The sequence below is a fragment of the Chelonoidis abingdonii genome, chromosome 18 (assembly GCF_003597395.2).
Source record: "Chelonoidis abingdonii isolate Lonesome George chromosome 18, CheloAbing_2.0, whole genome shotgun sequence".
NCBI lineage: Eukaryota > Metazoa > Chordata > Testudines > Testudinidae > Chelonoidis > Chelonoidis abingdonii.
The window spans coordinates 14,115,184-14,129,665 of NC_133786.1; the positions used below are offsets into that span (position 1 = coordinate 14,115,184).

The 14,482-nt window shown below is 39.4% G+C and overlaps 1 protein-coding gene across 2 annotated transcripts in view; it reads right to left on the reverse strand.

Annotated features, from left to right (window-relative positions):
- The window catches only part of POU2AF1 (POU class 2 homeobox associating factor 1), a 45,113-nt gene that overhangs the window by 21,449 nt on the left and 9,182 nt on the right, over window positions 1-14,482 (reverse strand). The window contains exons 2-5 of one of the 2 annotated variants that reach the window (XM_032780702.2): window positions 5,912-6,039; window positions 4,763-4,805; window positions 4,395-4,666; window positions 2,541-2,812 (exon numbers count right to left, since the gene is read on the reverse strand). In XM_032780702.2, coding sequence (XP_032636593.1) covers window positions 2,541-2,812; window positions 4,395-4,666; window positions 4,763-4,805; window positions 5,912-6,039 — 715 coding nt within the window. Of the gene's footprint in view, window positions 1-472; window positions 2,813-4,394; window positions 4,667-4,762; window positions 4,806-5,911; window positions 6,040-14,482 lie in introns of those variants that run through there. The other variant, XM_032780713.2, reaches the window with a different exon arrangement.

Genomic DNA, 14,482 nt, shown 5'->3' on the forward strand with positions numbered 1-14,482 from the left:
TATGACACTGGACTAGGAGTCAGGAGATCTCAATTTTATTCCTGGCTCTGCCACTGACCTGATCTGTGACCTTGGCCAAGTCACTCTGTCTTGTCTACTCAGACTATAAGCTCTTTAGGGTAGGGATTGTCTCCTAGCATGTGTTTGTGCAGTGTCTAGCACAATGTGTCCCCACTCTCAATTGAAGCCTCTCTAGGCCTTACTGTAACATGAATAAATAACAACATGACCGCAGGACCAGTTGCATAAGTAATGACTACTTGAGTGAGGAAGGTTTTGAGCCCTTATTTGACTCATGAGAGTCTCTTTTAGCATAAATTAAATCAACACAAAGCCATGTAATTAATTGCTGCTAATAGTCTCGTAACCATGCTATCAAATTAACATTATTGATTTCCAAGCAGTATGTTTATATTGTGTCAAATGCCATGGGATACCTCTCTGAGTATGAAAAAAACACTCTAGGCATATGAAAGTTACTGTAGATCTTTATTGAAAATTGTTTTTTTTTAATCTAACAGAACAACCCAGAAAGAAATCCATAGACATCACATCATCACTTTATATACAACTGGGAGATTTTACATACAGTGAAATGAAAAAAAAAGTTTCAAATAAATCTTGGCAAACACGGACCTGATTCACAACTGCACCACCCCAGTGTTATGCTGGCATTACTATATTACCAGCATAAAACTGGAATAACACAGTGGTAGATCAAGCCTCATCTAATTAATTTCTTTGCTGGGTTTTTCTGCAAATTTAAGCCACTAATACCAGTAAGTCTAAGCTACTGCAGTTTTCAGACAACATTATGACCATTTGCATGATCTGTTGTTTAAATCCTTTAGATTTGTCAATAGTGAAACCTGCTTTGAAAGTCTTATAGACACTGGACCCGATTTTGCAGTCTTTACTCAGGCAAAAACTGTAAAGTTATTTGGAATATTGCCTGGGTAAAAGGAGTAGTGGGCACCAATTAGTTAACCGATGCAAGGTAACAACGCTTTGAATAACTTCATTCCAAAACTACTTCTAAATGTTACAATCATCTAAGGCTCCTGGGCTTTATGAAGCAGAAAAACCCAGAGAAATTGTGTTCATCATCTAGGAGTCCCTTGTGCATTAAGAAAACAGTTAACAAATGTTAAAAATGGATATGTCCTCACGCAAATACCTTTGTCTGTGGCATGATGCCATGGAACACAGTAGTGATATTTACATTAGCTTTAGAGGGGGCAGTATATGCTATTCATTTGCCAGTGAAGAAAAACAAAATGCAATAATGATGCTGCATATGCCTGTGACTCTAAAAGACTGGAATACAGAGAAACTTTCGGTGTCGATAAGGTACGTTAAAGGTCTCTAATTTGACATGGTCTGTCTCCAGTTTCAGGATTGTTTATCATTGTTGTAAACTGAACTAAGAGAATGAATGACAGTGCGGCCAGTATTGCCACATATCCATCCTAATTTTGGAAGGCCCAGTCTTCTCAACAATCTCCTGACATAGGGCCATATCTTGCAATCCTATTGGGACGAGGTTCTGTCTCAGTGCAATACACAACATCAGGAGGCAGCCATAAAATATGACTCTGCCAGTTTTAAAGGGGAACATTTCACATACTGACTGCTGAAAATGCATCAGTCCAATTGCCTCTCTCACTGAGCTAGAGCTCTGCATGAGGACAAATCTGTACATTTTGCAAGAATGATCAGTAAAATGAAATTAAGAAGCAACTGTACAATTCTTTGCCTAAGTAATTTTGTGTTCCTCTGTGTCTGGTGACCTCTTTTCACACTAGCACATATCTCACCAGTTCTGTTTATATTACTGGTCTTCAGACTGGCTAACAATTGGTGCTACCACAGGGGTAAAAATATTCGTAATCATACAGTGAAATTTTTCAACGGTGTTATCAATTAAAGGACCATCTCATTTCAGGCCCCACACTTAAGCTGGCCTTTTCCAAAAAGATTTATTAAGCACGGGTATTGGGGTAGTTTCCTCTATCTGAACAAAGCAAAGATATAGTTGTGTGACCGTTACACATAGCTCAATAAAATATGGCTTGTAAAGTAAATCCTCAAAGACATCCTTAAGATACGTGTATTCAAATGCTACAGTCAGACACTACAGGGTTAGCAAATATGTTACTAAAAATCCATGTCAGTTTGAGCCCATGTTCCACATACGAAGGTGAAATTTACTCCTTGCAGAGGGCCAGCACAAGAACTATGCACTGAATAATTTCCACTAGGAAGGACTAAAAGCGACTTTAGCAGTACATGAGTCTCATGCTAGTACTGTGTGCATAGGCAAATTTCACCCTGAGCGCAAATATCATATTCGGGGAACTTTAGTGGTGGTTGACAACAAAAAATCTTAAGAAAATAAATAGCCCAAACCTGATTTTCTTGTGCATTCAAAACATTCGTTAATTTCACTTGGCGTTTTGGATGAACAAGAAATGTAGGATCAGGCCCCATATACATTACTTTAAAGCCCTTCAACAGAAAGAGTGTGATTTAAAACATACGTATCATTGTCTTCGTCTTCTAGAAGTAGCTTTTCAATGGGCAGAGTGCTGATCACTCTTCTTGCATCCTCAAGTTCTTGTGGGGCTGGCTCTGGAATTGAAATGGGAAGTGGAACAAACTGTGGCCCAGGAAGCGAGGATGAAGCCGGCTGATACTGCAGGGTAGATGCTGGTAATGCAGAAATGGGCTGAGCCCATGGGAAATAGGTAAGAGGGGATTGCTGGTCTGTCACCTCCAGCTGCGGCATAACAGCTGGAGTGGTGCTTCTTGGCTGTTAAGTACAAAGATATCAGAATAAGGATACTCACTATCACAGTTAAAACATCTTTTCCTGGCTCCATAAAGTTTCATGTTCAGTATGAAAATTTTCACAAGCTCACCAGAAAGAGGGATGCAATTTGGTTAAAACCCCAGCTGCCAGCAAGCCAGCGAGCACAATCTCAAAGTTTTTGCAGTGGTAAATATACTCGTACATATCACATTCTCATCACCTTTCCAGTCTCCCTCCTGCCTTCACTTTTGTAAGCATGCAAGGCATCCTTTCAAGATTATTATAAATTGTATTCTGGACCTGCTATCATAGAATCATAGAATATCAGGGTTGGAAGGAACCTCAGGAGGTCATCTAGTCCAACCCCCTGCTCAAAGCAGGACTAATCCCCAGCTAAATCATCCCCGCCAGGGCTTTGTCAAGCCTGATCTGTGGCTCTCTGATAATGTTTCAACACGGATGGTATGTGTCAGGGTAAGCTGACACGATGCTGAACATGTCCTTGTCTACACTGACCACCAGTCACTCATGGTCAGCATCATGTCAGCTAAGTCAAGGTCATGTTTAAACACCCTAAAATTTCCCAGTGAAAACAAGTTCCCTGGAAGCCTTATTTAAAAAACCCCAAACCACACTCTTACTGAAAAAAACTGCATTGAAATAAACTCAGAAACAGCAGCTGAAACACTCAGATTCTCAAGTGCAGTTTAGTCCTAGCTGTTTGTCCAAACAACAGAGCCTATTGTATATTTGATATCTGATATTCTGCACATCTAGACAGAAGATTATAATTTATGATCCACTCTAATTGAAACTTCATGAGCACCATGAATCAAAGCTGTAGGATTCCTTGTTAAGTTGGAGCTGATGGCAACATGATTTAATTGCTCTGCATTATTTTTCCTGAGCTGCAGACAATAGTCTCCTAAGATAAAATCTGTCCATTGGCCTGATCCAGCTCTCACTGAAGTCTATGGTAGTCTCACCACTGATTTCAATGGGAGCTGGAGAGGGTCTCATGAGAACAATGCAGAATGGTTCATGAGTTAATTAGGTGGTGAGTGCCGGAGGGTTTGAGAAAGCGTGGAACAGGCGAGCTTTGTTAAGAAGATTGGATTCACTCTGACTTCAATATAGTCAAATCTTTTAGTCCCTCTCAAACTACATTGATTCTCAGAACAATCCCCCTAACTTCCAGGCCCAAGCAGAGAATAAATCAGGCCATCACATTAGACAGTTAGGTTACTAACAGGAATTTGTAGCTCACGTAGAAAACCATACGAGAGACTGACACCAAGAAGAGACGGTTGCGTGACCATTATAGAAAGGGTCACTAAGGCATGTTCCTCTATCAATTTCACTTCTCAGGACTGTTCTCCTTGCACATGCAATTATGGCAGAGTAACTACTTCTGATTTTTGAGCATCGCTTGTATAACTTTTTACTGCGGACTTCATCCTTGACAATATAATGTGAGGCCGGAATATCAGGAAATAGACAGTATACATTTAAATACATGTGGCTTCTCTTAGCTCCTATTGGAAAGCAGATTTGCCTTCATTTCTAGGTATCTTTAGCTTACCGCAAAATTGGTGATCAGCGGCTGGGATGCATAAGTCAGAACTGAAGAGGGTCCAACAAGTGTATAACTGGGACACATAGGCTGAACATACATGTCTGCTGTATATGGACAGCTGACTGCTTCATGTGACATATAATCTGGGTAAGTAGTCCACTGGGTTAAGGGCTGTAGGGTAGCAGGAGAAGGCTGAGAGAGCCAACCAGAACATAATGCGCCTTCATCAGTAACTGGCAATGAAGAGGCAGTAACATCCATATCAATGCAAGGCTGGCCTGCAAAATAAGAAGAGAATTGTACCAAATGTCAGCCAAAGCATGGGCTTAAACTGAGCTGATGAACAAATGAAAATAAATGTTTGGAAGCTTTACCAATTGGTGAATAGGACGGAAGTGGCTGATGGGGCAAAACCACCTAGAGAACAAAGAAGAATATTCAGATATCAGTTATTCCAGAAAGATTCAAACTCAGCATATCTTGAGAAACTCTTGCTCAGAGCTGAAGTAGCAATAAATATGTTATCATCCATTGCCTCTTAGGTTTTGCTTGGTTGAAGGTACCATGTGACTGTGTTATACAGGTATGAGAGCAGTTATTGAAAACTATTCCAGGGTGAAATTCATCTCTCTGCAGTGGGTCAGCACAAGGTCCATGCTCCGCTGAAGCTTAAATGGGATTTAAATGATACATGAGACCTTGTGTGGCTCCACTGCTCAGAGTGAATTTCATTGTTCGTGAAGATACAGTCAAACTGCTTCCCTCCAGGAGTTTAAATATCAGAATAAATGGACCTAGCCTAAGTACAGGACATGAGGGGCCAGACAGGTCTTTTGGACAGATTCGGTAGCTTTTAAGATTGCTTTGCATGTTTTGTCTGAAACAGTATATACATAACAGGTAACCTGTATAACAGAGAGTTTTCAGCACACTACAAAATAGGAAATTAGACTCCCTGGGGAAATAGCTCTGCAAAGTTTTAGTGGATTTTTAAAAAGCAGAGATTTCTGTATCCCAGATGATACAAAGTACATCTGCATAAGGCAACTATCCTAAATCCTGTGACTTATTTTGCTGATTTTGGTATTTTAAGCTGGGATTTTCAAAGAATCCTAAAGGAGATAGGTGCCCAAATCCCACTGAAAGCCAATGGGAGTTGGACACCTAACTCTCTCCTTTGATAACTTCAGCATTGCTGAGTTTCATGGTCTTGAATGAGCTGATTATGTTAGTGTAACCTGCTGTCTTGATAAATGAGCACTAGAAAGATATGTGATCTAAGCACTGGACTAGGCAGCACTCTACTGAGTTTTAGTCCTGGTTCTGAAACTAAACTCATTTGTGGCCTTGAGCAAGTCACTTAACTTCTCTGCCTCCTTTTGTACCTAAGGGCTTGATCTTGCAAGATACTGAGTTCTTTCTACTTCCATTAAAATCGATGGGAGCACATGATGGAGACAGGCTGGGTGCCTATTCAGTCAGAAAGGAAGAGCTTTCCTCATGCATTTTGTGTTTTTTCTTACCGTTGTCGCTGCAGCTGCATTAACACTATGAATGTTCCCACGTTTCCTCTTCAGTAGCTCCTTCACTGGTTCTTTGACACGGACACCTTGATAGGGTCGTGGCTGCTGCTGATGCTCTGAAGCAGAAGCTGAGAAATATAGTTTGGTGACATTTATTTTCTGTCACCCCCATACCAGTGCAAGGCCATAATTGCCATCTAGGAAAAGCCTTTCTTTGCAGATTGCCCTGTCAATATGACTCTCCTTGCCTCCTAGAACAGGTTCTCCTGTGCTCAGAGTTAATGCTGCTCCTTGAAACTAGAAAAGTGCAGATTGCCTCCAGACTTGTGTTCCTTATGTGTCATATACATAACACTGGCAATGCATTCATTCTCCAGCAACTCATGGAACAGAAGCCTTGGGATTGCCCCTCAGCATAGCATCAGGGCAAGCTAAAATGAAATGAGCAGGTCTGCATGCAGAACACCCATTTGGCCACAATCACCTGCAGAGATGCCAGAGGACTGGGCCCAATATTTGTACAGTTTAAAGAAAATTATTTTAAAAATATATGTATGAAAAACGTAGGCAGAATACTGCAGACTTGGCGGTAAAGCCAGACCCAGCTATTACTCCCTCGCCCCCCAAAACAAAACCTCCACCCCCTTGCCCCAAGACTAGGATTGTTAGTAATCTGAGCAGTCTGGTGTGTTAAATCAGATTCACCGTACAGTGAACGGATTCTATTAAATAAATAAACTGCGATATCAGTCCACTCATATTTAAAGCCAGTGAGGACATGGTTACTCATGAAAAGTGACCACCATCATATAGTACAATATGCCCTACCTTAAATATCAACCATTTTTGCAGAATTATGCTGTGTTCATTAAAGGTATGGATATTAGCAAAACTCTGGCACTATTTCTTTTTCATATATATAGGCACACACATATAAACAAACAATGAGAAAGTACCAACAGAGTTCTAGGCATTTTACAGACAGGTCTGAAGACAAAGCCCCTGCCCTGAAGAGTTTACACTCTAAGTAGATAAAATACAAACACAGGAATGGAATGGGAAGTAACAAAAAGCTGTGATTCATAAAATGATCTATAAATCTCATGTAATAAAGACTGGACCCTTAACTATGATCTACTTTTCTCATAATCTGAAATATTGGTTTCTTCAGGTACCGAGTGGGTATAGCACGCAAAAGATGATTTATTTTACTGGACCCGCTGCTCCTCTCACTTGCATTATGCTTACACATTATGTTTAATCCCATTGACTGCAAGGGAGCTATTTCAGAGAAAGTGCAAGAGAGGAATCAGGCCCACCGTGTTCAACTTTCAAAAAGATTTGGGTCTCATGGTGGATAACCACTGAACAGGATCTCCCACTGTAAGACTGTGGCCAAAAGGGCTAATGCAATCCTGGGATGCATAAACAGGAGAATCTCAAACAAGAGTAAAAAGGTTATTTTACCTCTGTATTTGGCACTGGAGCGACTGCCGCTGGAATGCTATGTCCTGTTCTGGCGCCCAACATTGAAGAAGCATGAGAAATTGAAGAAAGCTCAGAGAAGAGCTATGAGAATGATTACAAGATTAGAAAACCTGCCTTATAGTAATAGACTCAAGGAGACCTATCTATTTCGTTTAACAAGAGAAGGTTAAGGGTGACTTGATTACAAAGTACCCACACAGGGAACAAGTCTTTAATAATGGGTTCTTCAAAGAGAAAAGTATAACATGATCCAATGGCTGGAAACTCAAGCTAGACACATTTAGGTTGGAAATAAAAAGAGTAGGTTTTTAATGGTGAGAATAATTAATCACTGGAACAATTTGCCTAGGGTTGTGGTATATTCTCCATGACTGACCATTTTTAGATCAAGATTGGATGTTTTTCTGAAAGATATGGAATTATGCTGGGGAAGTTCTATGGCCTGTTATACAGGAAGTCAGATGATCATAATGGTCCTTTCTGGCCTTAGAATCTATGAAAATATACAATAGGCATAATCTACATGATTCCAGGAATGTCACTCTGTGTCTCTCTGAAGTCTAGAACAGGGGTTCTCAAACTGTAGGTCAGGACCCCAAAGTGGGTCATGACCCCATTTTAATGGGGTCACCACGGCTGGTGTTAGACTTACTGGGTTCCAGGGCTGAAGCCTGAGCTCCACCACACAGGGCCAAAGCTTCAGCCCTGAGTGGGTGGGCTAAGCTTACATGCACGCTGCCCAGCGCAGAAGCTCTGGGGCAGTTTTGCCCCCTCCCCCCAGCCCAGAAGTAAGTGACAATGCCATTTGAGAACTCCTGGCCTGGAACATCTGTTGAGTCAGCATGAAGCAGTGGAAAGAGCTACAAGTATGATAAAGAGCTCTTTTTGTTCAGAATATCACCAGGTTGGATCATCCCTGGGTTTCACAGTCTGTTTCTTTCCACTTTTTTAAGTTCTCAGCCATTTTGACTTTGTGAATTACACCCATGCGGTGTATAGCCATAGGAAGACATGTATCTATGCCATACCAAGAGCCTGAAGTCACTGTAATAACAGGATGAACACAAGCAATCACTACTCTCATTCTGCAGCTAATTTACATGCACAATGTCATTGACTGTACAAAGGAGACTGCACAGATGGTGGATTATTTGGCCCAAAAGTCTTGCCCATGCGCTCAGCGGTTGTTCGCACAAATCAACACAAATCTTTCAGCACCCCCCCGGACACAAATCAACACAACCAGACGCATAACCATACAACCAACACACATCATATCCCCAAGGCCACATAGCCCCTCCCAGCAGCACACACCCCTCATTCACCACCTGTACAAATCCACACAACTCTCCCAGCACAACATAACCATCTGCACCATATCCCCCCAAATCACTCTGAACCTAGAATGTCTGTTGAGACAGTGTGAAGTGATGGACATAACTACAAGTATGGTTGAGATCTCTTTTGTATTAGAATATCACCAGGTTCAGTCATCATTGGGATTTTGCAAATTTTAAACTTTGCAGCTGTTTTCAACTTTTTACATCCATGACTTTACAAATTAGATGGCTTTTAGCTACTAGTATCCTATTATATATCTCATTCATAGCTATATAATCTATAGCTATTTATTAAACAATAAAATTCCTGTTTTATATAGAACTATATAATCTAGTTATAGCCTATAACTATAATTTTATTGTTTATCTAATAGATAGATATAGATTATAGTTATAATCTAGTTATAGCCTATATAGTTCTATATATAGATATAGCCAAAATATAGAATAGGAATATGTTATACCTATTGTTGCATATACACTGCAAACACAGGCCCCAATTCAGGAAAGCATCCTAGTTCAGAAACACATTTAAACAAATTCTTCAGTGGAAGCATATGCTTACATGCTATCCTGCATTGGGGTCACACTCAGTTCTAAATCAAGTTTTGTGTATTTCCTTCCAAGGAGGTTTAAAAATTGGTTAGCAGGAGCATGAGATATGGCAGCTAACTGGTTCCACAATTCATTTACTTTAACAGTGTTTTTCTTTTGAACATTCCTGCTTCTCAATACACTCCTTTGATTTTTCTTGCTTTGCAGCCAATTATCATAGTGACAGATCCCAGGGCTTAAGCCAATAAACTCCTAAGATCCACTGTGGAAAGCGAAGCTGGCAGCTAGTGAAAATGCCTATCATAGAAGTCTTGTGACATTTTGAGTCACAGGGAAGTACAATACTTCTGTAGCTGATATTATTGAGCCTTATCTTACATGAAGTATCCGGGGCAATTAGTTGCAGAAGGAGACTGTGGTGTATCAAAGCTCAGAAAGCTCTGATCGTTATAAAACCAACGATATCAACACTTTAGCTGCCATACTTTCGCTGAACTTTGATTTGTAAATATACCAGCTGATAAATTCCCATTTCTAAAGAATCTGGCTGGCCCTTCTATTTATTAAGTATAACTAAATATTTCTTGAAACCATATCAAATATTGAAGTTAAAATATAATTAAACTTAGAGATCATTTATTTAGAGATACAACAAATTGTTCATATGATAAAACAAAACTTTCATTATACTTCTATTCATCTCTTCTATATACAAATGGATATAATATTTGGATATTTTAATTCATGTGTGCTACAGAATTCTAAAACATAGATCTACTCTAGATCAGCAGAGTCAATGTCTACATAGGCTATTCATCATTCTTACATTTTTAAGACATTAAAATGGTTCAGCAGTTACAGACATTTTAAATGTTTAATGTTTTTAATACGTTTCCTCCCCCCACGCACACACACACATAGAGATCATCAAGTGATGCTGAGATAGTCATTGTAAATGAAGTTCTCACCATCTAGAAGGCCAGCAAGAGATCTCTGTACTACTTAAACCCTGAAAATAAGGCTTAAATGGGGAGTTAAGTAATGTATAAGCCTTGTGTAGGTCCCCATCCAGAAAATGATATTAGTGGAGCCCACCCTTGGGTGTCCTAGTGAATCTATGCATGATTTACTTTCTTGAAAAGTGCTGTAATTGGATAGTTGTATCAAGAGTATCTAGCTATCAGTTGCTTACAAGTAAAAAAAAAACAATAGATGGTGAAAACTTGATTTGCTCTAAGGTCTCACATCCCTTAAAAGATAATATCATATCATAAACCCTGTTAAAATACGGTTATATTTTTGCTTATCCAAAATAAATAACATATTTTAATTTATATTTCTCTTAACCCGTTGCTTCCTTTGGACACCATGTTGTGAATAAGTATGTGTTTCATTATATGGGTTTGGGTATGGGTCCAGGGTCAGAGTCTCAGCTCAAGTTCTGAAACAGCATTGAATTCAAAGGAATTATACCAATTTACACCTGCTAAGAATCTTGTCTCTCTAATAAATTTAACTGTATTTCCCTCAGTGGTTTGAGCACTGGCCTGCTAAACCCAGGGTTGTGAGTTCAATCCTTGAGGGGGCCATTTAGGGATTGGGGGCAAACAGACAAACAAAAAACCCGTCAGGGACAGCACTTGGTCCTGCTTGTGAAGGCAGGGGACTGGACTCAGTGACCTTTCAAGGTCCCTTCCAATCCTATGAGATGTGTATATCTCCATATATTACTGTTATTACCCTATCAGTCCTAAGGAGAATCGGAAAAGCCCAGATTCTGGCTGGTGTAAATTGCTCTAGCTGCACTGACTTGAATGGATCCACTGTATTGTAACAAATCCTGCCGAGCTTGACAGCAAGGTAATGCATATTATGGATCCATGGCAGGTGCTTTTCAATTTCAAAATGTCGCAACTTTTTCAATGATTTAGCTTTTGTAAAGCTACCTAAATAAAGGCATTGCAAATTAATGCCAAGCAATATTTTTGTAAATATCTAAGCTTGTTATAGAAACATATTCAAGCCTTACTCATGTCTCTTGTTTACCCTCCTGTAAGTTATTAATGTCCTACCTTTTTTTTTAAGGAAATCTAATCCAACTGTTGCATTTCAGTGTGAATATTAATTGCCTAGTTATAAAGCGCTTAATCATGGAATGCTGAAAGGCCCTTACAAATAGTGATGGTACCAGACACAGCTATAAACGTGTTTAAAATGTTCCCTTTATTCTTAACTGGAGACTAAGACCCAAATTCTGATCTCATTTACATCAGTTTACTACTGGTGTAAATGCAGCCACTCCCTGATTTCAACTGGCATAACTGAGAAGACACTCAGACTATAATTTTCTGTTGATACAGCTTTATTAGCCTTAGTACTAATGAAAGTGCCTAGGATTCCCACTTAAGGATCAGAACCTGACTCTAACAAAGAAGAGAGTCCTGGCCCCTGACAACTGAGGAATCGGTAGCTATAACCTGAAGAACTATCTGAATATTAAACAATATATTTGAAATTAAGAGCATTAAAATAGCACTTTCTGTTTTATATAGTTCATTTACATATGCAATGATATTATTTTGTACTTTAATGAATTTTAATTACATGCCAGACTCTGCTACCACTGTTCATGCTGGGTGAAATCTTGGCTCCATTGAAGTCAGTGGGAGCATCATGGATTTCAGTTGAGCCAGGATTTCACCCCTTGAGGAACTCCACTGATTTTAGTGGATCTACTTGCAAAGTAGGTTAATACGCAGTTTGAGTAAGAGTGGCACTATCTGACCCCAATCTTTTTGGGGTTTTGAGGGGGGTGAGGTGGAAGGGGGAAGACGACATTTACTGTAAAAGCTGATAAATATACCTATTCACAGTTTCCTGTGTCAGCAACCAAAAACCTGAAAAAATATAACAAAGTCTGCAGAACATATTTCAGTTCCCCCAGAGCTGAAACAAAAATAATGTTAGTGCAGCTGCTTTTCCACTAGTCAAGTATATACCATGTCTGATCTTTATAGAAGTACCCACAGAAAAATGACTTTCTGCTTTGGTGAACAGTTCACTGTAGAGAGCAAAAAAATCTGATCATTACAAATTAAAAGTGACATGAGGAATAATGACATTCCCCAAATTCAGGTAAGTTCCTGATTCAAACAAACCTAGGCACTTCATTCGTCACCTTTTGGTGAAAGGTTTATCTTGAAACAAATGTTCCCAATTGTACAATGTTCAGACAAAGCAGCATTTTAGTTGGTTGCTCATGACGTGCTGTAAATGAATAAAGACACACACGAACAAATTCTTTTAAAACAAATAAAAATACTTCACTAAAGTGGCAACAAGATGAGTGCAAACAATGAGCCAGATTCACTATGTGTTCCAGCTGCTTTGCACAACTCGTGTAATGAAAACAGCCATAAATCTGGCTTATACAGGTACTGAAGCCAGGTTTGCAGCTGCTTTTTGTGGTCAGAGCAGTGCAAACCAGCTATGGTCAATCCAGAGCCCAGTAAAATCAATGGGAACCTTTCGATGGCTGAACAGCTTTGCATGATTTCTGAATGTAAAAATTTCAGTTCATTGCAATTCTCCATAGCCTGTTCTTATACCAGCTACTATGAAACTACTGTGTGTTGTATATTAGGGCTCCTTTCATCAAAATTATTACTCACGATTTTGTTGAACATTTTAATGCTGACAAACACCCAACACACACAAAGATCCCAGGGTTCTGGGCTGTCACTCAAAATGATTGACTGTTACTTCAGGCTCAGTTTATGAGAACATTTACCAAACCCACTAACCCTGCTGGATCTTTGCACAGACTGACAATAGAAAACAATGATAATACTGTTTTACTACAGATTTCTGAAGAATCTTCCCAGACTGGTTTCCAAAAGAATAACAATTGAGCACCTTGAAGTCAGTGCAAAGATTCACATTGATTTTAATGGACTTGGATCAGGTTCTTATTGCAGCCTAATATGAGCTCATAGTTACAGGTAACATATTTATCTCTTCTCTACCTATTCCTCTCCTTTTTGGACTTATACTTGGGGGAGAACAGATCTGGCTCTAGTGTGAGTCTTGGCACTGAAGTCAGCAGGACTCTTGCCAATGAGTTCATTCGAATCAGGATCAGGCCTTAGATCATGGGGTTACAGGTGCTCAGAGAACATACTGTGCAAGAAAGCTTGGCATAGAAGGGAGAAATGCTGAGTAGATTAATAGCTCAAGCAGCGATATTGTAAAATTCTGGGCTTCAGTTCCTTTGGCTCCCTGTCCTTTGGAATCTTTATCTCAGGTATGTCCATAGCTCCTAGCACCACATTATCGAAGTGCTGAATAAGAGCTCATAAAACTTGCCTTTGAATAAGAGCCAAGTTAACTCTGCAGTGAAAACATATCCTATGATTTGTCTATGCCATAGTACCAGCGAGAGGTTTTCTGTGCAGTCACTTCTGCTTCTTAACAATCTACAAATGCTAAACGCTAACATGCATATTGGTGCTTTGAAACCAGCACTGAGAACTGAATTTTTTAAATTATTTTTTCTTAAGAATTAAAACAAAACTCATTTTCCAGCATCCTGTCTCTAATCAGTCCCGAGCTGTGAAGGCAATTAATGAGAAACAGCTGCATAAAAATTGCAAGGGTCAAAAGCATGAAAAGTTTTAGCTCTCTGAATTTCAGACTAATATTATTGCCCTGCACACACATTACTCAGTACAATTTCCCATCAAGCCAATTTCCACTTTGAAATATACTGCATGCCTGACTGCAACAGCAAATGACACACTTCTCACAGTTTCAGAAGATTTAGTGTTTCTTTACTCACACTCTGGTATATGACAAGCTTATCAATTTATCAAAGCAACTAATGTAAATATTTTTCTTCTTTTCTGTTGCCTCTCCAATATAATCAAAAAACTACAGAGAAATACAATGGCAATCTTTTTTTTATTTGCAGTAATACAGAAGAGCAAACAATAACTGAATAACCAAAAATTCCAGGCTTTCAAGTAACAGGCTAGTCTGAGTTTTTGGCTTGAATCTTGAAAACGGCATTGCACAAGGCAGGCTGCTGACACCTTTATTCTACACTGTGAACTTTAATTTTTTAAAAGAAATCACTCTTAGCCTTGGATACACAACTTTTATGCTCTGTCTGCAATCACAGTCTGCTTAC